This window comes from Scyliorhinus torazame, chromosome 22, assembly GCF_047496885.1.
Source record: "Scyliorhinus torazame isolate Kashiwa2021f chromosome 22, sScyTor2.1, whole genome shotgun sequence".
Taxonomy (NCBI): Eukaryota; Metazoa; Chordata; class Chondrichthyes; order Carcharhiniformes; family Scyliorhinidae; genus Scyliorhinus; species Scyliorhinus torazame.
Genome location: NC_092728.1, coordinates 103,381,411 through 103,407,662, shown reverse-complemented (window position 1 = coordinate 103,407,662; position 26,252 = coordinate 103,381,411). Strand labels below are relative to the sequence as shown.

General features: G+C 52.0%; 1 protein-coding gene across 1 annotated transcript in view; it reads right to left on the bottom strand.

Annotated features, from left to right (window-relative positions):
• pip5kl1 (phosphatidylinositol-4-phosphate 5-kinase-like 1) overlaps positions 1 to 26,252 on the bottom strand; it is a 79,918-nt gene that overhangs the window by 5,666 nt on the left and 48,000 nt on the right. Inside the window, exons 3-8 of the mRNA XM_072488780.1 lie at positions 22,441 to 22,491; positions 20,185 to 20,339; positions 16,470 to 16,594; positions 10,369 to 10,403; positions 6,823 to 6,878; positions 859 to 971 (exon numbers count right to left, since the gene is read on the bottom strand). Coding sequence (XP_072344881.1) covers positions 859 to 971; positions 6,823 to 6,878; positions 10,369 to 10,403; positions 16,470 to 16,594; positions 20,185 to 20,339; positions 22,441 to 22,491 — 535 coding nt within the window. The remainder of the gene's footprint in view (positions 1 to 858; positions 972 to 6,822; positions 6,879 to 10,368; positions 10,404 to 16,469; positions 16,595 to 20,184; positions 20,340 to 22,440; positions 22,492 to 26,252) is intronic.

The window sequence follows — 26,252 nt, the reverse complement described above, 5'->3', positions numbered from 1 at the left end:
ACAGCTCCAGGGTCCCAGGTTCGATTCCGGCTTGGGTCACTGTCTGTGCGGAGTCTGCACATCCTCCCCATGTCTGCGTGGGTTTCCTCCGGGTGCTCCGGTTTTCTCCCACAGTCCAAAGATGTGCTGATTAGGTGGATTGGCCATGATAAATTGCCCTTAGTGTCCAAAATTGCCCTTAGTGTTGGGTGGGGTTACTGGGTTATGGGGATAGGGTGGAGGTGTTGACCTTGGTCAGGGTGCTCTTTCCAAGAGCCGGTGCAGACTCGATGGGCCGAATGGCCTCCTTCTGCTCTGTAAATTCTATGAATTCTATGACTTGGAGGGGGACCTCCAGGTGCTGGGGTTCCCAGGTATCTGCTGCCCTTGTCTTTCTCGATGGTCGTGGTGGCGCGTTTTAAAGGTGCTGACTCAGGAGCCTTGGCGAGTTGCTGCAGTGCATCTTGTAGATGGTACACACGGCTGCCCCTGTGCGTCAGTGGTAGAGGGAGAGAGAGTTGAAGGTGGTGGATAGGGGCTGCTTTGTCCGGGATGGTGTCGAGCTTCTCGAGTGTCGTTGGAGTTACACTCATCCAGGCAAGTGGAGAGTATTCCATTACACTCCTGACCTGTGCCGTGTAGATGGTGGACAGGCTTTGGTGGAGTCCAGTTCAGTTTCTGGTCAGTGATGATCTTTATATTCGTATAAATTCACAGAACAATTGACCAGTCAGTAAACTCCCAGATGCTGAGTGACAATATGAGATCACATTGCAATGCTGTCAATTTCACCGATTGGGACTACAGCGGACGGGGGTGAATACAGCTGTGGACAGATTTAACATTTGTGATTGGAAAGTGGTGAAGAATGCTCCTTACCCAGGCAAATGGAGTTCCCCTCGTAATTCAGGTCCTTCAGCACCACGATGACATTGCTCCCCTCGGGGGAGGGGTCTGTCCATCGACTCACCTGGCAACCCTTGATGTCATACCTGGGGGAAAAAGAGTAACGTTACTGAGCACAGCCTGTCACACCCAGAGGGGCTGGGGAGGAGTGCCGGGATAGGGGCGCGCTGGGGAGGGGAGTGGGGGGTGGGGGGGGGGGGGGGGTGTAGGTATGCAGGACATTGAATGGCTGCACCGCAGGCTGATAAAGCCATTCGTAAAAAGTTGCGTTGCTGCCGACGCAGTTAACGGGGACCTGCCCCACTTTACTCCGTGATGCCACTGAGATACGGAGATCAGGGGCGGGATTTTCCGCTTGCCGCCATCGTAATCGGCGATCGGGCGGAGAATCCCTTTTTACGACCGAATCGGGGGGCGGGGCCTGTCGGGCTGGGGGGACTGGTGGGGAGTGTTCTGGGGGTGGGCGAGGCGGTGTCCAGGGGTGGCACTATCTGGCAGGTTGGGTCCGCGTGGGGCTGGCGCTGTGCGGCGCGACCGTTGCAGGTCATCCCCGTGCGCGGCCACGGACCCCGGATATCCTCCGGCCGTTTCCATCGGGAAGGCCGTGCGTTTTACGTGGCGAGGCTGCTGGCCCCTCAGTGATCGGAGGGTCGGTGCGGGGTCGGCACCAACCTTTCCGTCGTAAAACCAGACACACCCTGCTTCAACGTAGCAGAATCTGGCCCCAGGACCCTCCTCACTCTCACCAACGTCAGCGTCAAACCCGGGCCTCGCCACAGAGTCTGCCATTTTGTTTAAAGCAAAATCCAAACTCGCAGCGAACACAATGAGAACTGAAACCAAAAACCGAATGAAAGGGGCCGTCCTGCGAGAGTGGGTTAATTCTTATTCATTTTTACCTGATGTGGGCTTCGCTTGCTTGACCAACATTTGTTGCCCATCCTTAAGCACGGTAGCATTGTGGTTAGCACAATTGCTTCACAGCTCCAGGGTCCCAGGTTCGATTCCGGCTTGGGTCACTGTCTGTGCGGAGTCTGCACATCCTCCCCGTGTGTGCGTGGGTTTCCTCCGGGTGCTCCGGTTTCCTCCCACAGTCCAAAGATGTGCAGGTTAGGTGGATTGGCCATGATAAATTGCCCTTAGTGTCCAAAATTGCCCTTAGTGTTGGGTGGGGTTACTGGGGTATGGGGATAGGGGGGAGGTGTTGACCTTGGGTAGGGTGCTCTTTCCAAGAGCCGGTGCAGACTCGATGGGCCGAATGGCCTCCTTCTGCACTGTAAATTCTATAATAATCTATTAAGGTGGTGGTGAGCTGCCTTCTTGAACCGCTGCAGTCCATGTGGTGTAGGTACACTCACCGTGCTGTTAGGGATGGAGTTCCAGGATTTTGGATCCAGGAAGCCTATTAATTTTATTCAAAACAAAATACGATTGCCATTTTCACCCAGCTAATTTCCTTTAACTTGAACTTTGTCGTGGCATATTTCCAGATCTCCTCTGGCAGCTCACTCAGCAATGCCCGAGACAGGGCAGCACAGTAGCGCAGTGGGTTAGCACTGCGGCCTCGCAGCGCCGAGGTCCCAGGTTCGATCCCGGCTCTGGGTCACTGTCCGTGTGGAGTTTGCACATTCTCCCCGTGTTTGCGTGGGTTTCACCCCCACAACACAAAGATGTGCAGGCTAGGTGGATTGGCCACGCTAAATTGCCCCTTATTTGGAAAAAATGAATTGGGTATTCGAAATTTAAATAAGAAATTACTGCCCGAGACATCTTGCTATTTTCTGAACTGTCTTTGGTTTTTTATTTTAACATAAATAAAATGCACTGTTTTCTCTGACACAATCTGTAGCAAATGTAATTTTCTTATCAATAACCAGGCCCAATCCGAGGCCCAACCACCTTCAGTTGCTTCATGAATGATTTTCCTTCCAACAGAAGGTCAGAAGTGGGGATTTTGCAGGTGACAACACAATATTCAGCACCATTCGCGACTCCTCAGATAATGAAGCAGTCCATGTCCAAATGCAGCAAGACCTGGACAATATCCAGGCTTGCGCTGAAAAGTGGCAAGTTACATTTGCGCCACGCAAGTGCCAGGCAATGACCATCTCCTACAAGAGAGGATCTAACCATTGCCCCTTGACATTCAATGGCATCACCATCGCTGAATCCCCCACTATCAACATCCTGGGGGTTACCATTGATGAGAATCTGAGCTGGACCCAGCCACATTAATACTGTGGCTACCAGGGTAGGTCAAAGGCTAGGAATCCTACAGCGAGTAACTCACCTCCTGACCCCCCAAAGCCTGTCCACCATCTACAGGGCACAAGTCAGGAGTGTGAGGGAATACTCTCCACTTGCCTGGATGAGTGCAGCTCCCAACAACACTCAAGAAGCTCGACACCATCCAGGACAAAGCAGCCCCGCTTGATTGCTCCCCTTCCACAAACATTCAAACCCTCCCCCAGCGACAAACAGTGGCAGCCGTGTGTACCATCTACAAGATGAAGGTTCCTTAGGCAGCACCTTCCAATCCCACGACCACTAACATCTAGAAGGACAGGAGCAGCAGATACCTGGGAACCCCACCACCTGGAGGTTCCCCTCCAAGTCACTCACCACCCCGACTTGGAAATATATCGCCGTTCCTTCACTGGGAAGGAACATCCTGGAACTCCCTCCCTAACAGCACAGTGGGTGTGCCTACACCACATGGACTGCAGCGGTTCAAGAAGGCAGCTCACCGCCACCTCCTCAAGGGGAATTAGGGATGGGCAAGAATTGCTGGACTCACCAGCGAAGCCCACGTCCCGTAAAAAAGTTATTTTTTAAAAACATGGAATAAGTGGTTTTATTTAACAGGGCCTTTAACCGGGCTGTGTTAACACAGCCGATAAGTCTGGCCAATGACATCATTGGGTTTCTGCGCATGTGTGGACAGGTGTGTAGACAGGTGCGTGGACAGGGGCACAAACAGGTTTGTGGACAGGTGTGTGGACAGCTGCATGGACAGGTTTGTGGACAGGTGCACGAACAGGTGTGTGGACAGGTGCATGGACAGGTGCACAAACAGGTTTGTGGACAGGTGCGTGGACAGGTGCGTGGACAGGTGCGTGGACAGGTGCGTGGACAGGGGCATGGACAGGGGCATGGACAGGGGCATGGACAGGGGCATGGACAGGGGCATGGACAGGGGCACAAACAGGTTTGTGGACAGGTGTGGACAGCTGCATGGACAGGTTTGTGGACAGGTGCACAAACGGGTGTGTGGACAGGTGCGTGGACAGGTGCACAAACAGGTTTGTGGACAGGTGTGTGGACAGGTGCATGGAGAGGTTTGTGGACAGGTGTGTGGACAGGCATGCGGACAGGTGTGTGGCCAGGTGCGTGGGCAGGTGCACAAACAGGTTTGTGGACAGGTGTGTGGACAGGCATGCGGACAGGTGCGTGGACAGGCGCACGGGCAGGTGCGTGGACAGGCCCCTGGACAGGTTTGTGGACAGGTGTGTGGACAGGCGTGCAGACGGGTGTGCCGACAGGTGCGTGGACAGGTGCACAAACAGGTGTGTGGACAGGCGTTTGACAGGCGTGCAGACAGGCATGCAGGCGGACGCGTGGACAGGTGCATGGACAGGCCGCAGACAGGTATGTGGACAGGCATGCAGGCAGATGTGGACAGGCGCGCAGACAGGTGTGTGGACAGGCATGCACGCAGGTGTGTGGATAGGTGCGTGGACAGGTGCGTGGGCAGGCGAGCAGCCAGGAGTGTGGACAGGCATGCAGATAGGTGCTCAGACAGGCGTGCAGACAGGTGGATAGACAGGTGTTCAGACAGGCATGCAGACAGGTACGTGGACAGGCACATGGAGAGGTGCGTGGACAGACGTGCAGACAGGTGCGCGGACAGATGCATGGACAGGCATGTGGACAGGTGTGCAGACAGGTGTGTACTGGTGCGCAGGCAGGCATGTGGACAGGTGTGCAGACAGGCGTGCACAGGTGCATGGACAGGTGCGCAGACAGGTGTATGGACAGGCGTGGACAGGTGCATGGACAGGTGTGGACAGGTGCGTGGACAGGCGTGCAGAGGGGTATGGACAGGTGCGTGGATAGGCATGCAGACAGGTGTGTGGACAGACAGGTGTGTGGACAGGTGCGCAGACAGGTGTGTGGACAGACAGGTGTGTGGACAGGTGCGGGACAGGTGTGTGGACAGGCAGGTGTGTGGACAGGTGCATGGACAGGTGTGTGAACAGGTGTGTGAACAGGCGGCAGACAGATACGTGGACAGGTGCGTGGACAGGTGTGTGGCAGACAGGTGAGTGGACAGGTCCGTGGACAGGTGTGCAGATAGGTGCATGGACAGGTGTGTGGACAGGCGTGCAGACAGTTATGTGGACAGGTGCGTGGACAGGTGTGTGGCAGACAGGTCCGTGGACAGGTGTGTGGACAGGTGTGTGGACAGGTGTGTGGACAGGTGTGTGGACAGGCGTGCGGACAGGCGTGCGGACAGGTGCATGGACAGGTGTGTGGACAGGCGTGCAGACAGTTATGTGGACAGGTGTGTGGACAGACAGGTATGTGGACAGGTGCGTGGACAGGTGTGTGGACAGACAGGTGAGTGGACAGGTCCGTGGACAGGCGCGCAGACAGGTGTGTGGACGGGCGCGCAGACAGGTGTGTGGACGGGTGTGTTGACAGGCAGGTGAGTGGACAGGTCCGTGGACAGGCGCGCAGACAGGCGTGCAGACAGGTGTGTGGAGAGGCGCGCAGATAGTTGTGTGGACAGGCACGTGGACAGCGCACGGACAGGGGCACGGACAGGGGCGTTGGTCGGAGACACTGCAATTTTTATCCCAGGGATGTGCAAAATCTAGAAGTTGTCATACTTTAACTCTCTTGTCTTGGGGACAACACAAGGGTTCACCGGTTAACAGTCTGACCAGTCAGTTAACAGTCTGACAGGTCAGCTAACAGTCTGACAGGTCAGCTAATTGTCTGACAGGTCAGTTAACAGTCTGACAGGTCAGTTAACAGTATGACCGGTCAGTCAACAGTCTGACCGGTCAGTTAACAGTCTGACAGGTCAGTTAACAGTCTGACCGGTCAGTTAACAGTCTGACAGGTCAGTTAACTGTCTGACAGGTCAGTTAACAGTCTGACAGGTCAGCTAACAGTCTGACCGGTCAGTTAACAGTCTGACAGGTCAGTTAACAGTCTGACCGGTCAGTTAACAGTCTGACAGGTCAGTTAACTGTCTGACAGGTCAGTTAACAGTCTGACCGGTCAGTTAACAGTCTGACCGGTCAGTTAACTGTCTGACAGGTCAGCTAACAGTCTGACCGGTCAGTTAACAGTCTGACCGGTCAGTTAACAGTCTGACCGGTCAGTTAACAGTCTGACCGGTCTCGCACAAACACCATTGATTTTTACCATAGTCATCGTTCAGTATGAGGGACAGAGACAGGGCAGAGAGGAAGGATTCTCTCCCCTCAGTAGAGGGGTCAATAAGCAGGGGCGGGGCAATGATTAAATGTCCGGGCGGGAGGTTTGGAGGGGATTTGAGGAAAGGTTTCTCACCCAGAGGATTGTGGGAGTCCGGAACTCGCTACCTGAACGGGTGCTGGAGGCGGGAGCCCTCACAACATTGAGGAAGCGTTTACAGGAGCACTTCAAACGTCGCAGCGCACAAGGCTGCGGACCAAGGGCTGGAATAAATGACTGTCTGGTGGCCGGCGCACACACGATGGGCCGAAAGGCCTGTTTCCGTGCCGTGAAACTCTATTGTCACTGGATAGCGGCCAGTTGGGGGTTTACAGCACACACAGGAGACCCAAACTGAAGTTTGGCCCTCAAACAAACATTATGGGCTGAAGTTCATCCAATATTTAACTCACTTGAGAGCAGAAAATAATTCCAGAAATGACTACATACCTGTCAACGATTCTCTCGTCAGGGTAAAATACACTCTGCATCACAATGAAGTATTTCTGTCAAAAAGAGAGGCTGTTTTCAGAAATCGCTGTAGAGTCGCACAGTGGTTATGGACCAGTAATCCAGAGAGCTGGCCTAATGATCGGGGCTCCACCCACAGGAACCAGGGAATTTTAATTCGGTCATTCAAAATAAATCCGGAATTAAGGATTAGCATGAAGCTACAGGATTATCTGGAAAACCCACCTGGGTCACGAATGTCCTTTAGGGGAGGAAATCTGCCGTCCTTACCCGGTCTGGCCTACACGTGACTCCAGACCCACAGCAATCTGGTTGAGCCTTGATTGCCCTCTGAAATAGCCCAGCAGCCCACTCAGTTGTGTCCAAGGTGGTAGGGTGGCACAGCGGGTAGCACTGCTGTCTCACAGTGTCACGGGTCCCCGGTTCGATTCCAGCCTCGGGTCACTCTCTGTGCGGAGTCCACACTTTGTTCTCCCCGTGTCTGCGTGGGTTTCCTCCGGGTGCTCCGTTTCCTCCCACAGTCCAAAGATGTGCAGGTTAGGTGGATTGGCTGTGCTACAAGTTGCCCCATTAGTGTCCAAAAGGTTAGGTGGGGTTAGGGGAATAGGGCAGGGGAAGCGGGCCTGAGTGAGGCGATCTTTTGGAGGATCGGTGCAGACTCGATGGGCCGAATGGCCTCCTTTTGGATTCTATGATCCGAACCCCTGCTTGTCGGAAGCCAGACCGGGGGAGGGGGTGTGGGGAGGGGGTTTCTGGGAGGAAGCCTCCTAATTGGAGGGCAGGCGGGGTTCCCGAGGCTGCTGGCCCACTCATACGGCTGGCCGTCCTCAAACCTTAGCAGCCGAGGGAGAGGTAGGCGCTGCTGAGTCAGGTAGGCAAATCTGGGTGCGCCTCCGCATGACGTTGCCCCCAGAGGAGTAGAAATAACAAAATGTTTAAGGGAAAGAGGGAAGGCATCGGCCCCGTGGGAAATATCCTCCAAAAAGGGGTCCCCCCCCCCTCCTCCCCACCAAGAGGGTGACCTTCCCTTTCTGCGCCCCCATCAATGGGGTATGGAGCCACCGGCCTCCCGCATCGGGAGGGTGCCCCTTGCTGCTAACCTAATGCCAGAAAGCTCGGAAAATTGCCCCAGTGAGGACCTTCGTCACTTAAATCTATTCCCGTCTCCGTTCAGTGGGAGGCCGATGCTCATCCTGCCGTGCCCGGCGGCTGGGATGCACTGGGAGAGCCCCCGCCCGGGCTGGGAAAATCCCGGCCCCCGTGATTCCACAAAATGGGAACGCGAAGCAAGCGTTCAGGCTGCCATCTGCCACCTGGCCACCAGGGGTCAGCACCTGTCCAGGAATCGCTCTGTCCGAGCGAGAGTTGGCCTTGGTTCCAATCTCCGTCCTCTGTCCACATCACTGCCTCTCCTAACAGCAAGAGGGAATTTGCTGAAGGTACAATCGGCCCACAACCGAGGGAATTTTCCCTCACCGGTATTTTCACAGTTTGTGGCCCTGGGAAGGATTAAACCTTCGTTGTTCTAAGGAACCAAAGTTTACTCCGTGAGCTCTTACTCACCCAGGCGATAGGACGTCGGGTCATAATTTGAATGTTTGATTTTAATTTTGGTCCATTTTGATCAGATCAGTTCTTTTTAGTTATTTTCTGCTTTATTTACTGTATCTCCGTGCGTCAGCTGTGGACAGTTTTGATTCCCTTCTCTAGGGAAAGATATCCTGGCATCGGAAGAAGTTTCACTTAATAATAATCTTTATTATTGTCACAAGTAGGCTTACGTTAACACTGCAATGAAGTTACTGTGAAAAGCCCCTAGTCGCCACATTCCGGCGCCTGTTCGGGTACACGGAGGGAGAATTTGAAGTGTCATAATTAGCTAAAAGCAAGTCTTTCGGGACTTGTGGGAGGAAACCGGAGCGCCCGGAGGAAACCCACGCAGACACGGGGAGAACGTGCAGACTCCGCGCAGACTGTGACCCAAACCGGGAATCGAACCTGGGACCCTGGCGTTGTGAAACGACAGTGCTAACCACTGTGCTACCGTGCCTGGAGCGCTGTGGAATCGGCCAGTTAGGAAGCTGCCTTCTGGAAAATAGCCCCTCCCCGATCTGGCTCCCCATCCGGGAATTCCTCAACTTCCATATTCCCGTCGTCCCTGGGCGTGGGATCCCTGGACGGGTTTGAAAACCAGTACCAGAACCAATGAGATGCTTAAGGATCTCTGCAGGTTCCGAAGAAATATTTATTCAGGTTCTGTTGGGAGCTGCTGCCACAGACGTACTACAGTGAGGAGAGGGGCAGACTGTATTGGAGTGGGCATCTTACAGCGAGTCATGTTAGTTAGAATCTTTTCACCTCTACTCTTCACGCCAAGCTGTTTTTGACCTGTAACCGGCTGGGGTTGTAAGCTGCCAACTGGACAATGAGAGCAATGGAACATCGGGGGGGGGGGGGGGATCTCCTGTACATGGGAATCCAACAATCTATCACCTTCAGCAGCGATTGAGAACCAAGTAGAGGCAAAGCAGGGAGGGAAGAAAGGCGAGTGAGAGTTAAATCAGGTGGAGAAAGATTAGAAAAGAAAGAATGGAGTAAGAGAGAGATGAAAATAGACAGAGAAAGCTAGAGTACAACATTTACATTTTTTTGAAATGCTCTAAAAACAATTTGCAACCTACAGGAATGATAGCGAACAATTTAAATTGCTCTTTTCTGGGGCTGGAGAGGTTGACTGGTGTGACGGTGTACTCCTGGAGGCTTCTTAAGTTGAACAAACAAACTTTATTTACAAGGTTGCTTCATTAGCTGCGTCAGCTAAACCATAGACACTCGAACTGGGAAAGCCCCGCCCCTTAGCGAGCTTCCCAATGCTAGGTGGTGATTGGTTGTTTGGACCACGTGACCCTTACTCAGTAAGGCTGGTCTGAAAGTGACAATCGCCACAACTGGCATTGCCTTAACAATAGCCATGATGGGCAGCACTGCTGCCGAGGTCCCAGGTTCGATACCGGCTCTGGGTCACTGTCCGTGTGGAGTTTGCACATTCACCCCCGGTCTGCGTGGGTCTCACCCCCACAACCCAAAGATGTGCAGGGTGGGTGGATTGGCCACGCTAAATTGCCCCTTAATTGGAAAAAAATGAATTGGGTACTTTAAAATGTATTTAAAAAAACAATAGCCATGATGTTAAAAGAGCTCATCTGAGTAGCTGGAAGTGTGCTGGTATTTCTAAAAGGGGTCTCTGGGAGAGTGTTAATATTCTGGGGGGGGGGGGGACTGGGGAGGAGAGAGGATCAATAGTCTCTCTCTGTTCCAACACCCAGAAACAGAACCCAAATACATTCCACTGCAATCTGCAGAGGTTATCTATCATGTGCTGTTGCAAAGTTGCGGCAACTTCCAGGACAACGCCTGCTTAGCAGAGGCATCTTGAAGCTGCCTGGACCGAGTGCTTTCAGAGATGGACGGGGTGTGAATACAGCACAGTGCACATTCTAACACTGAACATAGACACGGACTCACCATTCTCTCCCGTGGTATCTTGATACTGTGCACACCTGTCAGCGGCAAAAGAGCAGAAAATCCTCAAATAATTAACCATCACGAGACGATGCACAGCAAAAACAGATTCAGACATTAATAGTCGATATTCCGGATTAGGATTTATTAGGAGTGTGTCAGTATTTACAGGGGGTCCCAGGGGAGTGTGTCAGTATTTACAGGGGGTCCCCGGGGAGTGTGTCCGTATTTACAGGGGGTCCCGGGGAGTGTGTCCGTATTTTCAGGGGGTCCCCGGGGAGTGTGTCAGTATTTACAGGGGGTTCCTGGGGAGTGTGTCAGTATTTACAGGGGGTCCCCGGGGAGTGTGTCCGTATTTACAGGGGGTCCCGGGGAGTGTGTCCGTATTTTCAGGGGGTCCCCGGGGAGTGTATCAGTATTTACAGGGGGTTCCTGGGGAGTGTGTCAGTATTTACAGGGGGTCCCCGGGGAGTGTGTCAGTATTTACAGAGGATCCCGCTGTAAATCTGTGCAGGGTCTGGAACAACATTGAGGCTGCACTGTCTCTTTCTCAGCGGTACTGCCTGCTACCTGCAGGAGGCACTGGTGGACATTCCAGGAAGGGTCAACCTCCCAGCATTCTCAGATTGGGCAGTAATGTGGCACTCCCCTCTTCCCAGGGTCGCTGGAACGCAGTGACAGAACCCTGGCATCCATTGAGTGCTACTCCCATCCATGGCCCCTAAGCCTACCATGGAGATCACAGGAACGTGACCAGGATTATGCCTGGAGAATGGTTACTTGGACGGATTGTCAGGACGGGCGCCCATAGGACCCCGCACTCCAGTACCGAAGGGGTACTGAGGCACAATTTGAGAAGATGCTCCTCGTGAGCAGATTGAGGGCCTGTTGGTTAAGCTTTACTGAAAGTGGCGGATTAACATCACTTGCAATTCGCAGGAAGGTATTACCGGCCTGTTTACCAACAATGATTCATTGTGGAGCCAATTTGGTATCTAATAAACGCAGGATGATTGCTATCAGGGAGCAGTTACTGTCAGTTACATGGTCCAGAAATAACCTCTTACAGTCAATCCCCCCCTAGTTTGTAACTATCAGTTAGACCTTCCCAAGATGGAAGCTGGAACAACACGTTGATCACCCCAGGGGTTTGGTTATTTTTTTAAGAATACATTGGGTCTCTATTGGCACTATTCAGGGAACCAGTAAATTAATCTGTCCCTCGCCGGGCCGCTGAAAGCAATGAATACTCTGCCCTCATGGGCCAATTGCAAAAATAATCCTGTCCCTGAGCTGTTGCCTTGTGCTCAGTTATATAATGATCAGACACAAATATACAAATTAGGAGCCCCTCGAGCCTGCTCCGCCATTCGATAAGTCCATGGTTGATCAGACTTGGTCATAATCTACTTTCCTGTCTGCCCCTCGTTGCTTCACAGCTCCAGGGTCCCGGGTTCAATTCGCGGCTTGGGTCACTGTCTGTGCGGAGTCCGCACGTTCTCCCCGTGTCTGGGTGGGGTTTCCTCCGGGCGCTCCGGTTTCCTCCCACAAGTCCCCAAAGACGTGCTTGTTAAGGGGATTGGACATTCTGACTTCTTCCTCGGTGTACCCGAACAGGGGCCGGAATGTGGCGACTAGGGGCTTTTCACAGTAACTTCATTGCAGTTTTAACGTAAGCCTACTTGAGACACTAAGGATTCTAAAATAAATAAAAGAAAAAGTAACTCTCGACCCTCGTCGATCAAGAATCAATGACCCAGCGTCCGCTGCTCGCTGGAGGAGAGTTTCCAGAGCTGTAATAATCACCTTTATTATTGTCGCAAGTAGGCTTTACATTAACACTTGTGGGAGAAAACCGGAGCACCCGGAGGAAACCCACGCAGACACGGGGAGAACGTGCAGACTCCGCACAGAGAGTCGGGAATCGAACCCGGGACCCTGGTGCTGTGAAGCCACAGTGCTCACCACTGTGCTACCGTGCTGCCCAGCTAACGGCTCTCTGAGAGAGAAAAAGATTCTCCTCAATCCCCACCCGAAACGGGAGATCAACTGCATGGGTCTAGACTCAGCTGGAAGTGGAAACACTCTTCCAACATCCTTCCTGCTCAGTCCCCTCAGGCTCTCACAGGTTTCAATAAGAGCAGATCCCATTTTTCCAACCTCATTCCTCTCCAACCGATACAGGCCCAACCTTCCCTCATGACATAACCTTCCCCCCCTCTTCCAGCAACCAGCCAAGTGGACCTTCTCCAAACCGCCCCTCATCACTTTGGAGAATAAGGAGACCAAAACTACACACAATACCTTGGGTGTGGTCTCACCAGTACAACTAAAGCAACATTTCCCTCCTTTTATAGTCTGTTCCACTTGCCACAAGTGACAACGTTCTTGACGCGACCTCCCCAGCCGCGTTGCACTCGAGCGAGAGCGGAACACGGCCGATAGATCCCAGGACAGGCCTCCCGCGGGCTTCCTGACAACCTTCACGCCTCGTGGGATCTTCCCAAGTCCCGCGAGGCGTTGGAATTGGAATCCTGCCCAAAAGGGGCGTGACCAAATGCACCCGCCCAAATAGGGTTTGAAACTGCTTAGGCGCATTCACCCGATAGCTACCATCCTGCGCAAGGTGGCGCCAGAGCGAGGAGACTCTCTGCGAGCTCTCCCTAACAGATCCTCTTTTTACTTATCTTACAATCGTTGCAATCTTTTCCTTTTCTTTTTATGTACTTAATGTTCTGTTTGAGCTGCTCGCAGAAAAATACTTTTCACTGAACCTCGGTACACGTGACAGTAAACAAAATCCAGACCAATACAATCCGCCCCAAGAAGTGTGCAGCCCAGTGCCGTTCAGTACTGGCCCTCACAAATGTGGACTGGGTGGAACAGCACCTGGGGGGGGGGCTCTCCCGGGCCATCGGAGGCCCCTGCGTGGTCAGGGATAGAGCAGGATCCCCCCCCCCCCACCGGCCCACCCCCTGAAATGCAGACACCTTGGCACTGCCCAGCTGGCACCTTGGCACTGTTGCCCTGGCCAAGGGTGCCAGTTCAAGGGTGCCTGGGGACCACTGCCAAGGGTCAGGGCCCAAGGGGGGGGTGGAGGGGCATATGAAGATTGGGGAGGTGAAGGGTGGGAGTCCTGGATTGGGGGGGGGGGGGCAAAAGGGGGCATGTGAAGCCCTGAGAAACTAGGTCACAGGGAACCTTCCCATAGTGTGTTCGGGCGGGGAGGCTATGTGGATCGCTTCGGGGGCCTCAGATTTTAAAATGGCGTCCTGATCTCTCGCTAGTCTGGGGAGTTCTGGCGAGCGACACTCCCCACTTTACAAAACGGGCTATGTTCGACCTCAGATGCATGTTCCTAGTTCAGGCTCTAATACAATGCGAGTCACGTTGAACAGCCATGTCATTCTCGGCACAACGAGCGCCAGGAAGCACGCAGCTAAACCCACTCGCTCGGGGACTTTATTTTCTTTTGGGAGAATCGCGTCCTAAGTACCGTTTGATAATGATGGGAAACATGCCGACATCCCTGCTCCCTGTTAGCTAACCAATCCTCAACCCATGCTAATATGTTAACTCCTACAACCATGAGTTGTTGATGTGGCATCTTATTGAATGCCTTTTGGAAATCCAAGTACATCACATCGACAGGTTCACTAATTTTAACAAGGAATACACATTCCTCTGATGATGAGAAGTGTAAAGGAAGTTATTTTTGATGAAATTAGAGACAATGAAATCACTTTAAAAGAGAAAGAGAAGATCATCATAGAGACTGTCAGTGTTATTTGAAGATTCTTATTATTTGTGACACAATAATGGTGCAATTGCAGAGTAGAAATCAATCTCTGAAGAAAAACTGTTGAATTATTTTGCGTGCTTTTCCACAAAGGTTTGGAAGAGAATGCTCAGAGCTGTTGCAGTGAGAGATTAATTGAATTCTACCGGGACGACATAGGCACAAATCAATTTGTAGATGAACTGAAACAACTAATTCATTTCATCGATGCTGATGAGCTCTGTTCTTCGAGATCACCAGCTGAGTTGTACAGACTTGTACATGGCGGTTTGCAGGCAACCTTTCCAAATGGGGAAACCATTTTTAACAATACCTGTCACAAGTGCTTTCAGTGAATGTTCTTACTCTGTGTTGAAAAGAATGAAAAGTTATCTGCGAAGCACGTCGAGTCAGGAACAATTGACAAGGTCAGCAATACTGACGATTGAAAATATATAGATTTTATCTACAAAGATGTGAGTGATGATTTTGTGAAGAAAAAGTGTAGAAGAAAAGCCATCCAAATTGAGACTTCAGACTTCATTAGGAACAAGAAGGTGTCTATTAATAAAGAGTAAGTTGGTACAGGAGATTTTACAGCAATAAACTGCCTCAGAGCTCAGCTCCAAGTCCTTGCACGCCTATTACATGGCTGCTAGATGTATTCTGCCCAAGAGAGGATTCCACCCTCCGGGGTGATCACTCACTCTCGGTTCCCATTGGTCCCTCACTCACTACAAAATCTAATCTCTCCAACCTTTCCTCGTAAGGCAACCCGTCCATTCCTGCTATCAATCCAGTAAACCTCCTCTGAACTGCTTCCAAGGCACATACATCTTCCCTTAAATAAGGAGACCAAAACTGTACACAATACTTCAGATGTGGGGCTGGATACTTAGTGGTGTGTCTTTTGCTGGTGGTGGGATTCTGTCTTCCAGCCACTTGTCAATGGGATTTCCCATTGAAGCTACTCCACACGGCCAGGAATTCCAGGGGAAGGGGCGCACAGCCGGCGGGAGAAGTGAATTGCAACGGCCGGAGAATTTTGGCCATGACCTCACCAATGTTACCAGTACAAACTGAACCTCCCTACCTTTCCAATCAATTCCCCTCACAATAAACAACAACATTCTATTTGCTTTCCTAATTACTTGCTGTACCTGTATACTAGCCCTTTGCGATTCATGCACTAGGACACCCAGATCCTTCTGTATAATAATAATAATAATCACTTGTCATAAGTTGGCTTCAATGAAGTTACTGTGAAAAGTCCCTAGTCGCCACATTCCGACGCCTGTTCAGGGGGGGGCTGGAACGGGAATTTCTGCATTACAAGCCAGCTGTCTTAGCCCACTGTGCTAAACCAGCCCTGTATCTCAGAGCTCTGCAATCTCTCACCATTTAGGTAATGAGCTTCTTTTTTTAATTATTATTGCCAAAATGGGCAATTTCATATTTTCCCACGTGGTACTTCATCTGCCAGATTTTTGCCCATCCCCGTCCCTTTGTAGCCTCCTTACGTCCTCTTCACAACTTACTTTCCACCCATCTTTGTGTCATCAGCAAATTTCACAACCGGACCTTCAAAGAAGTCATTAGTACGAATTGTAAAATGTTGAGGTCCCAGCAGTGGTCCCCGCGTCACATCCCGCCAACCAGGAAAAGACCCATTTATGCCTGCTCTCTGTTTCCCGTCAGCCATACAATCTTCTGATCTGATATCCAGGCCGAACCAGACGGTAACACCATAGGCAAGACTTTCTCGCTCTCAGGACTGATTGAACCGGACTGAGGCTTTCTGCTCCAGAATACAGAAGGCCGGGGGCTGATCCAATGGAGATCATTCAGATTATGCTGGGTTCTGATAGGGTTAGGCACAGAGCAGATGTTTCCATGAGTGGGGCCTTCAATATATGATCGTAACCAATAAGTCTAATCGGGAAATCAGGAGAAACACCTTTACCCCCAGAGAGAGTGGGGAAAATATGAAACTCTCCATCACATGGAGGGGTTGAGGTGAATAGTGTTGATATATTTAAGGGGGAAGTTGGGTAAACACCAGTGAGGAATAGGAGGATACGGTGATGGGATGGGATGAAGCAGGGGGGAAGGGAGAGGCACATTTGCAACATAAACACTGGCACGAGCAGATGGGCCAAGTGGTCCTGTTTCTGTGCACTTTACAGTGAGGGTCACCGGATGGTGCTCAGAAACGGTGCTCACCCCCCTGGAGCATTAGCCCGGGTCTTTCGATTATTATCCCGGGGACATTGGCACCGCGTCAACATCTCCCGCTGAAATAAAAAGATTTTTTCTCTCCTCTTACCCAGGAACTTGACGAGCAGAGAGTGTGGATATTTCTCCATGTGCTGGATGTAGGAGCGAAGGTTCGACAGCAGAAACTTCATCTCTCTCTTATCCTGAGTTTTCAGGAAAATCCTCTTGTCGTTCCTGAATCAGATTCACCAACAAATCAAACAGTTTGCTTCTTCTCCCAAACATTCAGCAACTCAACCCTGACATTAGCGTCGAGGGACAGGGAGTGGAAGAGGAATGGGGGATGGCGATGGGCAGGTGGCGAAGGGGGTGAGAGCCATCACCCCGGGCGTGGTGGGCATGGACAGACCATGATTCCATGAGAGCGGAGCCATGGACTTGTACTTGGGGCAGGGTGGGGACCGAAGGAGGGGTGGAAGTAGGCCTTTCCACCCATCGAGTCTCCTCTGACATTCAACGGGATCATGGCTGGTCTGATAAAATGATCCTCACCTCCACTTTCCCACCTTAACCTCATAACCCGCGATTCCCTGACTGATTAAAAATCTGTCCATCTCAGCCTTGAACATACTTGACGACCCAGCCTCGACAGCTCTCTGCGGTAAAGAATTCCACAGATTCACTCCCCTCTGAGAGAAGAAATTCCTCCTCATCTCTGTCTTAAATGGGCGACCCTCTCACTCTGAGATTCTGCCCTCTGTTTCCTCTTGTGGGAGAGTCCAGGACCAACCTCTCAGCATCAACCCGGTCAAGCCCCCTGAGAATCCGATATGTCTCAATAAGGTGGCCTCTCATTCTTCTAAACTCCAGTGAGTAAAGCGCAACCTACTCAACGTGTCCTCAACAAAAAAATCCCTCCACACCCGGGATCAACCTCGTGGACCTTCTCTGGGCTGACTGCCTCCAAAGCCACTATATCTTTCCTTAGATAAGGAGACTAAAACTGTTCACAGTATTCCAGGTGAGTTCTGACTAGTGCCTTGTGTAGTTTTAGCAAGACTTCCCTATCGAGCAGACTGGGACTGTACTCGTTGGAATTTAGAAGGATGAGGGGGGATCTTATAGAAACATATAAAATTATGAAGGGAATAGGTAGGATAGATGCGGGCAGGTTGTTTCCACTGGCGGGTGAAAGCAGAACTAGGGGGCATAGCCTCAAAATAAGGGGAAGTAGATTTAGGACTGAGTTTAGGAGGAACTTCTTCACCCAAAGGGTTGTGAATCTATGGAATTCCTTGCCCAGTGAAGCAGTAGAGGCTCCTTCATTAAATGTTTTCAAGATAAAGATAGATAGGTTTTTGAAGAATAAAGGGATTAAGGGTTATGGTGTTCGGGCCGGAAAGTGGAGCTGAGTCCACAAAAGATCAGCCATGATCTCATTGAATGGTGGAGCAGGCTCGAGGGGCCAGAAAGCCTACTCCTGCTCCTAGTTCTTTTGTTCTTATTTCTTTACTCCATTCTCCTTGAAATAAAGGCGAACATTCCATTTGCCGTCCCAACTACCTGGTGAACTTGCAAGTTAGTTTTCTGTGATTAATGCACAGGAATATTCAAATCTCTCTGTGCTGCAGCTTTCTGCAGTCTTTCTCCATTTAAATATTATTCAGCTCCTTTATTTTTCCTACCATAGTGCATAACTTCACATTTTCCTACATTATATTCCATCTGCCAAGTTTTCGCCCTCTCACCTGACCTGTCTCTATCCCTCTATTGACCCTTTGTGTCATTCTCACCACTTGCCTTCCCGTTTATCTTTGTGTCTTCCACAAACCTGGCAATAGTGCATTCACTTCCCCTGTCCAAGTCATTAATATATATTGTGAATAACTGTGGCCCCAGCATTGATCCCTGTGACACTCCACTAGCTACAGGTTACCATCCTGAAAATGTCCCTTTTATCCCAACTCCCTGTCTTCTATCAGTTAGCCAATCCTCTATCCGTGCTAATATACTAACCCCAACACCATGGGCTCTTATTTCATTAAGCCATCGAAAGCATTCTTTCTGGTTGTATCACAGCTCGGTATGGTTCCTGCTCTGCCCAAGACCGCAGGAAACTACAAAAGGTCGTGAATGTAGCCCAATCCATCCCGCAAACCAGCCTCCCATCCATTGACTCTGTCTATAATTCCCGCTGCCTCGGAAAGGCAGCCAGCATAATTAAGGACCCCACGCACCCCGGACATTCTCTCTTCCACCTTCTTCTGTCAGGAAAAAGATACCAAAGTTTGAGGTCACGTACCAACCGACTCAAGAACAGCTTCTTCCCTACTGCCATCAGACGTTTGAATGGACCTACCTCGTATTAAGTTGATCTTTTCTCTACACCTTGCTATAACTGTAACATTATATTCTGCAGTCTCTCCTTCCTTCCCTATGTGCGGTGTGCATTGTTTGTACAGCATGCAAGAAACAACACTTTTCATTGTGTACTAATACATGTGACAATAATAAATAAAATAAAATAAAATCAAAAGCAGTCTTTTGTGCGGTACTTAATCAAACACATTTTGAAAATCCAAGTATACTGGTTGAAATTCTCTGGCTGCGGAATTCTCTGCTTCCACCGGCAATGCACCCCGCCCGCGGATTTCCCGGAGGCATGGGGTGGCTTCAATGCAGCGGCGGGAGTGGAGAATAGTGCTGCCAGCGAAGAACGCGCCGCCTCCCGCTACTGAGACAGGCAGCTGGGAGGCCGGAGAATCCAATCCATTACATCTACAGGTTCACCTTTAACCATCCTGTACATTACCACTTCGAAGAATTTTAATCAATCTGCCAGGCACAATTTCTCCGTCATGAAGCCATGCTGACTCTGCTTGATTATATTATGTGTTCCTAAATGCTCTGTTATTACATCCTTTATAATGGATCTAACATTTTCCCAATGACAGATATTAAGCTAACTGGCCTATAGCTACCTGTTTTTCAGTCTCCCTCTACTTTGGAATAAAGGTGTTACATTGGCCGCTTTCCGATCCTCTGGGACTTTTCCAGAATTGAAGCAGTCTCACTGGGGGGGGGGGGGGGGTGCATGGACTGACATTCGGAGTGACGGGACGGGGGGGGGGGGTGAACTGATTCTCGGGGTTAGGGGAGGGGGGCGATGACACACAGGAGAGGGGAGGCTGACAATTGGGGATACTGACACTCAGGGTCTGCACTTGGCGGGGGGGGGAATCTCACTCGGTGGGGGGGGGCGGGCTGACATTAATGGAGGGTGGCTGACACCCGGGGTAGAGGGACTGACACGAGTGGGGGGGGGGGGGGGGGGGGGGGAACTGTCATTCGGGGGGAGGGACTGGCACTCAGGGAGGGACTGACAGTAGAGGGGGACACTGACACTCGGAGGGTACTGACACTCGGGGTGGGGGGGGTGATGAGGGATCAGGGTCTTTTAATTCTGATTTTTCCACAGCTGCAGGAACTGACCGCATGGTCCCCATGGTGACACGGTGGTTAGCACTGCTGCCTCACAGCGCCAGGGACCTGGGTTCCATTCCGGCCTCGGACCCGGGGTCCGTGTGGGTTTCCTCCGGGTTCCTCCCACAGTTCACAAAGGTGTGCAGGTTAGGTGGAGCGGCCGTGATCAGTTGCCCCTTGGTGTCCAGACGTTAGGTGGGGTTACGGGGATAGGGCGAGGGAATGGCGTAGATAGGGTGCTCTTTCTGAGATTCCGTGCAGACTCGATGGGCCGAATGGCCGCCTCCTGCAGTGTAGGGATTCTACGCAATGATTCTAATTCATGCGGCAAGCACACTCACGTCAGGAAGAAGTTGGCCTTGCTCTTGGAGTTACTGATGAACTGGAGGTAGAATCCTTCCGAACTGAGGGACTGCTGGTAATCCGTCTCACTCACTCCCAGCATGGCCCGGAACTTTGCAAATACAGGTCCAGCAAACGTCTGCATCTCAAACCCCTGTCACAGTCAACAGACAAAGTATCTGAGCCCAGGGACAATCCACAAAGCATTCCTTCAGTATTGTATCAAAAAGCAGCAACACTGCAATTGTGCAGCTCTTTACATATTGAATAATTGTTTGGGCTCCCAGATGACCAGAGGCTGCTTTCCCCTTTGAGTGTGTGGGGCCGACTGGTGGTGATTTAACCTGAGGGTCACCACACCTCAGGCGGGGCGCAAGACCTGAGAAGGAGGGGTATTATTATTTTGTTACTGTTATTCATGAATAACCTCAGCCGGTACGGGAACTGAACCCTCGCTGTTGGCCCCGTTCCGCATCACGAAGCAGCCTGTTCAGCCAACAGCTCCCACACCAGGGGCGGGACTCTCCCCTACCCGGCGGGGCGGGGGGTCCCGGCGGGATGGAGTGGCGGGAACCACTCCGGCGTCGGGCCGCCCCAAAGGTGCGGAGGTCTCCGCACCGTTAGGGGCCAAGCCCTCACCTTGAGGGGCTAGGCCCGCGCCGGAGTGGTTTACGCTCCTCCGGCTGGCGGGAAAGGCCTTTGGCGCCACGCCAGCCGGGGCCGAAAGGTCTTCGCCAGGGGACGCGGGTCGACACATGCACGGGATCGTCAGCGGCTGCTGACGGCAGCCCCGTGCATGCACAGGGGAGGGGGGTCTCTTCCGCCTCTGCCATAGTGAAGACCATGGCGAAGGCAGAAGAAAAAGAGTGCCCCCACGGCACGGGCCCGCCCGCGGATCGGTGGGCCCCAATCGCGGGCCAGGTTACCGTGGGGGCACCCCCCGGGGCCAGATCACCCCGCGCCCCCCCCCAGGACCCCGGAGCCTGCCCGCGCCGCCTTGTCACGCCGTTGAAAAGGTGGTTTAATCCACGCTGGCGGGTCAAGCATTCCAGCAGCGGGACTTTGTTCCCGCCCCCGCCGACCGGCACAGCGCGATTCCTCCCCCCCCCCCCCCCCCCCGCCGAATCTCTGGTGGTGGAGACTTCGGGACCTGGCGGGGTAGGATTCACGCCAGCCCTCGGCGATTCTACAACCCGGCGTGGGGGTCGGAGAATCCCGCCCCAGGTCACTGAAATGAAAGGTACGATTAACAACACAACACAATGGGAACTGAGAGGGCGCAGGTTTACATAATCTTCAACACAGTGAGTAGTAGCTGCCTGAGCGTGTGATGGAGGCAGTTTCAATCGCGAGGGAATAAGATTGTTATCGGAAAGGGCAGCAGGGTAGCACAGTGGTTAGCACTGTGGCTTCACAGCTCCAGGGTCCCGGGTTCGATTCCCGGCTTGGGTCACTGTCTGTGCGGAGTCTGTACATCCTCCCCGTGTGTGCGTGGGTTTCCTCCGGGAGCTCCGGTTTCCTCCCACAGTCCAAAGACGTGCAGGTTAGGTGGATTGGCCATTAGTGTCCAAAAACTGTTAAGTGGGGGTTACTGGGATAGGGTAGATACGTGGGCTTCAGTAGGGTGCTCTTTGTAAGGGCCGGTGCAGACTCAATGGGCCGATTAGGGCAGCAGGGTAGCACAAGTGGATAGCACTGTGGCTTCACAGCACCAGGGTCCCAGGTTCGATTCCCGGTTTGGGTCACTGTCTGTGCGGAGTTTGCACGTTATCCCCGTGTCTGCGTGGGTTTCCTCCGGGCGCTCCGGTTTCCTCCCACAGTCCAAAGACGTGCAGGTTAGGTGGATTGGCCACGCTAAATTGCCCTTAGTGACCAAAAAGGATAGGCGGGGTTATTGGGTTACGGGGATAGTGTGGAAGTGAGGGCTGAAGTGGGTCGGTGTAGATTTGCTGGGCCGAATGGCCTCCTTCTGCACTGTACGCTCTATGATTCTATGAAAAGGAAGAATGTGCAGGGTTACCGGGGAGCGGGTGTCAAGAGAATGGCACTAGTGAGTTGCTCATTGGGAGAGGCAGTGCAGACACAATGAATTGCCGATGCAGCAATTCAGTGATTCTCTATTTCTGGAGAGCAAAGGCGGGATCTGGCAGGGAGGTCCCAAACATTCCTGGGGGCAGAGGCCATTCTGCAACGCCATCCCTTCATTAGCTCATAGCACAAATTGCATTGCCTCTTCAGGAACCGGTGAGACCCACCTGGTGGACCTGCGTTAGCTCAGCGCTGAAGTCTGGCTCACTCAGGATGCCCTGGAAAAGAAAGAGAATCAAATTACAAACAGGCAGCTCCTCTCCTTCCTTCGTTGTCAATGAAAGGAAGGAAGACTTGCATTTGAATAGCACCTTTCATGAGCTCCCAAGTGACATGAAGATCCCAAACACTGGCTATCGCACCTGGGAATTGGTAGCAGGCGAGAGAGGGAAATGAAGACACATGCTGTTGGCCGGTGGGCATCGCCATGACGACTGGTGGCTACAGTAACTTGGTAACAGGCGCCAAAGCCACATCGATACGTGATATCTGTGTGCCCGCTGCTTGTGGAAGAGGCTGCCTCGTAAGGGTCGGCCTTCACAGCCACTGGCAGTAGGGCATCAAATGAAGATCTCCCCCCACCCCCTGCAACGGCCTAAATAGATGCGGGCGGCACGGTAGCACAGTGGTTAGCACTGTTGCTTCACAGAGCCAGGGACCCGGGTTCGATTCCCGGCTTGGGTCACTGACTGTGCGGAGTCTGCACGTTCTCCCCGTGTCTGCGTGGGTTTCCTCCGGGTGCTCCGGTTTCCTCCCACAAAGTCCCGAAAGACGTGCTTGTTAGGTGAATTGGACATTCTGAATTCTCCCTCCATGTACCCGAACAGGCGCCGGCGTGTGATGACTAGGGGCTTTTCGCAGTAACTTCATTGCAGTGTTAATGTAAGCCGACTTGTGACAATAATAAACATTAATATGAAAGCAAATTACTGCGCACATTGGGAGTCAAACAAAAACAGAAAATGCTGGGCAATCTCAGCAGGCATGTTGGCCTCAATAGATTATCTGCTGCATATTTTCATCAATTCTTGGCAGATGGAAGGCTGCCAACAGCAGGATCTCTGGACACCCCAGAGCCCCTCATACAAAATGAAGCACTGTTCTGAATTGCGGTCACTGTTGTCATGCAGGAAACACAGTAAATCCCACAAACAGCAACGTGATAATCAGACACACATCAGCTGCTCTGATGAAAAGTCACGGGCCTGAAATGTGAATTCTCGTTTCTCTCCTCAAAAGGAGAGAACTGTGGTGATATGCATCACTGCAAAGACACAAGGGGTTAATGTACATACACTACACCTAGCTAGACACCAGAGGGAGCACCAGAGACATCATGACACACAGGCATTCAACCAATAGGTCAGTAAGATAGGACACGACCAATGGGCACTCAAGAGACATCCAGACGTGACACTACCACAGGGGGACATTACACCAACCCATACATAAGGACACAGCACACATGATCTTCCTCTTTCCAGTGGAGACACTCAGTGAGTACAGACACAGGGTTGATTGAACATCACACCCACCACGTGGATTGTAGCAGACTGGTTCGTCAGTCTGAGTAGCTATAGCAGAATTAACAGTAGCGTCAAATCCAAGTAGGAGAATTGTTAATAGTTTAATAAACGTGTTAAAGCTGTCTCCAAGTCTGAACCTTCCTCTGTCAGAGTGCACATCAAGGAAGCAGCTTATGCTACGACAAGAGCAAAACAAAACAAGACCCACTGACTATTTCCAGCATTTTCTCTCTTGTTCCAGATTTCCAGCGTCCGGAGTATTTTACTTTCGCAACTGCGGTTTTGAGGATAAATATTGGCCAGGATAATGGGAATAGCTCCCCTGCTTTTCTTCAATATAGTGACCATGGGATCTTTGACATCCAAGTGAAAAGGGACCCGAGAAAGGGCACTGCCGGCACTGCCCCCTCAGTACTGCACTGGGAGCGTTGGCCCAGATCTTGCACTTGAGTCTTCGGCGAGGGTCCTGGATCTACAACCTTTGGACTCAAGAGCTAACTCACTGAGCCACAGCTGATGCAAGTAGCAGCTACGGTAGTGGAGTGACGGCTATGGGGCGACGCTCTTGTCACAGTTGAAGGCCATTTTCTGAGACGCTCGAGGCTGTGGTCTGTACCTGCCCCGCTCGCTCACAAACAGGAAGGAGCCCCTCATTTTTTGCAACAGGAGGCCACCATTTGGCTCTTCGAAAACGTTATCCAATTAGTCTCTCTGCCCCCATCCCAGCTCTTTCCCGGGAGGAATTCTTTTCCTTGCAACTATTTATCGAATTGCCATGTGGAGGCCGCTGCCCCCACCAGGCGATGCAATCCAGATAACAACTGGCTGGGTAAAAATAGCCTCATCTCACCTCTGGTTCTCTTCCCAATCACCTTAAATCTGCATCCTCTGGTTACGGACGGTGGCGATTGTCCCTTTAATCCCAGGACTCTATGGAATTCTCTACCTCAGAGGGTGGTGGATGCCCCAGCCCTGAATGGTAGCAGCAGGTTTTTGGTCCCTTAGGGAACCGAGGGCTATTGGGAAGAAGTTCCGATCAAGAGTCTATTTGACTCGAAACATTAGCTCTCTCTCTCTCCCCACAGATGCTGCCAGGCCTGTTGAGCTCTTTCCAGCACTCTCTGTGGGGAGTGGGCGGGAGAGAGCGGAGTTATGTTCCCAAGATCGGCCATGATCAGTTTGAATCGCAGAGCAGGCTCGACGGGCCGAATGGTCTCCTGCTGCTCCTTATGTTCTGTTACTGGGACCAGTTTGATTTACTCTATCAAAACCCTTCGTGATTTTTGAGCCTCTAACGAGCTTCTGCTTTTTAGAACAAAGAGCAACGCAGCACAGGAACAGGCCCTTCAGCCCTCCACGCCTGTACTGGTCATGATACCACCCTTGGTCAAAACCCTGAAGAACACTTTGAGAAGCCAGGCCTGTGACTCACACGTTGTTGCCACACCGACCCAAGTGTTTTTATCGGCTACATTCAGAGATTATGAAGCGAAGATGGGTAAATGCACTTGAGATATACATCAGCCATGATCTCATTGAATGGCGGGATAGGCTTGCGGGGCCAAAGGGCCTCCTCCTGTTCTTACGCGTCGACTGATAAATATTTATCAAAATTAGTCTGGTGACGTTGGTTAATACTCCAGGATTTAATCTGGTTCAGAAATGCCCACACATTCCCCTAGGGATTTACAACCTGTGCCTTCAGAATGTTGATATCAACACTGTAACCGCTGGAGAATTTACAGCGGTAATAACAGGGCAGCTTTAATCCTTGGGTTATTGAACAGTCTCTGTTATGTGTTAGTCAAGAAGGGGCTCGGCCACCTCTCCGCTCTCCAACGAGGTAGAGTGACACTTGTCCCCAGTTACCATAACGAAAAGACTGGGTCATGTGACTGCCGGAGGGGGGGGGGGATTCTCTGCCTACCAATGTGCAACTGTGATACATTAGAAAGACGAGGAAGCCATTCAGTCCCCTCTAATCAGTTCCGTAATCAGTTCCGTCCCTCAATTTGATCCTGGCAGCTGTTTACCAATGAAAATCTATCGAATCTCAGCAACAGTCTCAAACATTTCGACTTCCCCCAACATCCGCAGTCTTTTGGAGAAGTGAGAGTCAGGCATCCACTATTCTGTGTGTGGAAATGTAGATCATGGGCGGGATTCTCCACCCCCGCGCCGAAGTGGCCGCGCCGTCGTGAACGCTGGTCGAGGTTCACGACGGCGCGAAACGGCCCCGATCCCGACCGATTCAGGCCCTGACAATGTGCTAGGATCGGGGCCGTGTCATCGACACGCGCCAGGCCCTTGTCGCCCCGCGTAAAGGCGGCGCCGCATAGATGGCGCGGCCGGCGCCGCATTACTGGGCGTCAATCCGCGCATGCGTGGTTGCCGTCCTCTCGAAGTCCGCCCCGCAAGAAGATGGCGGACGGATCTTGCGGGGCCGCGGAAGG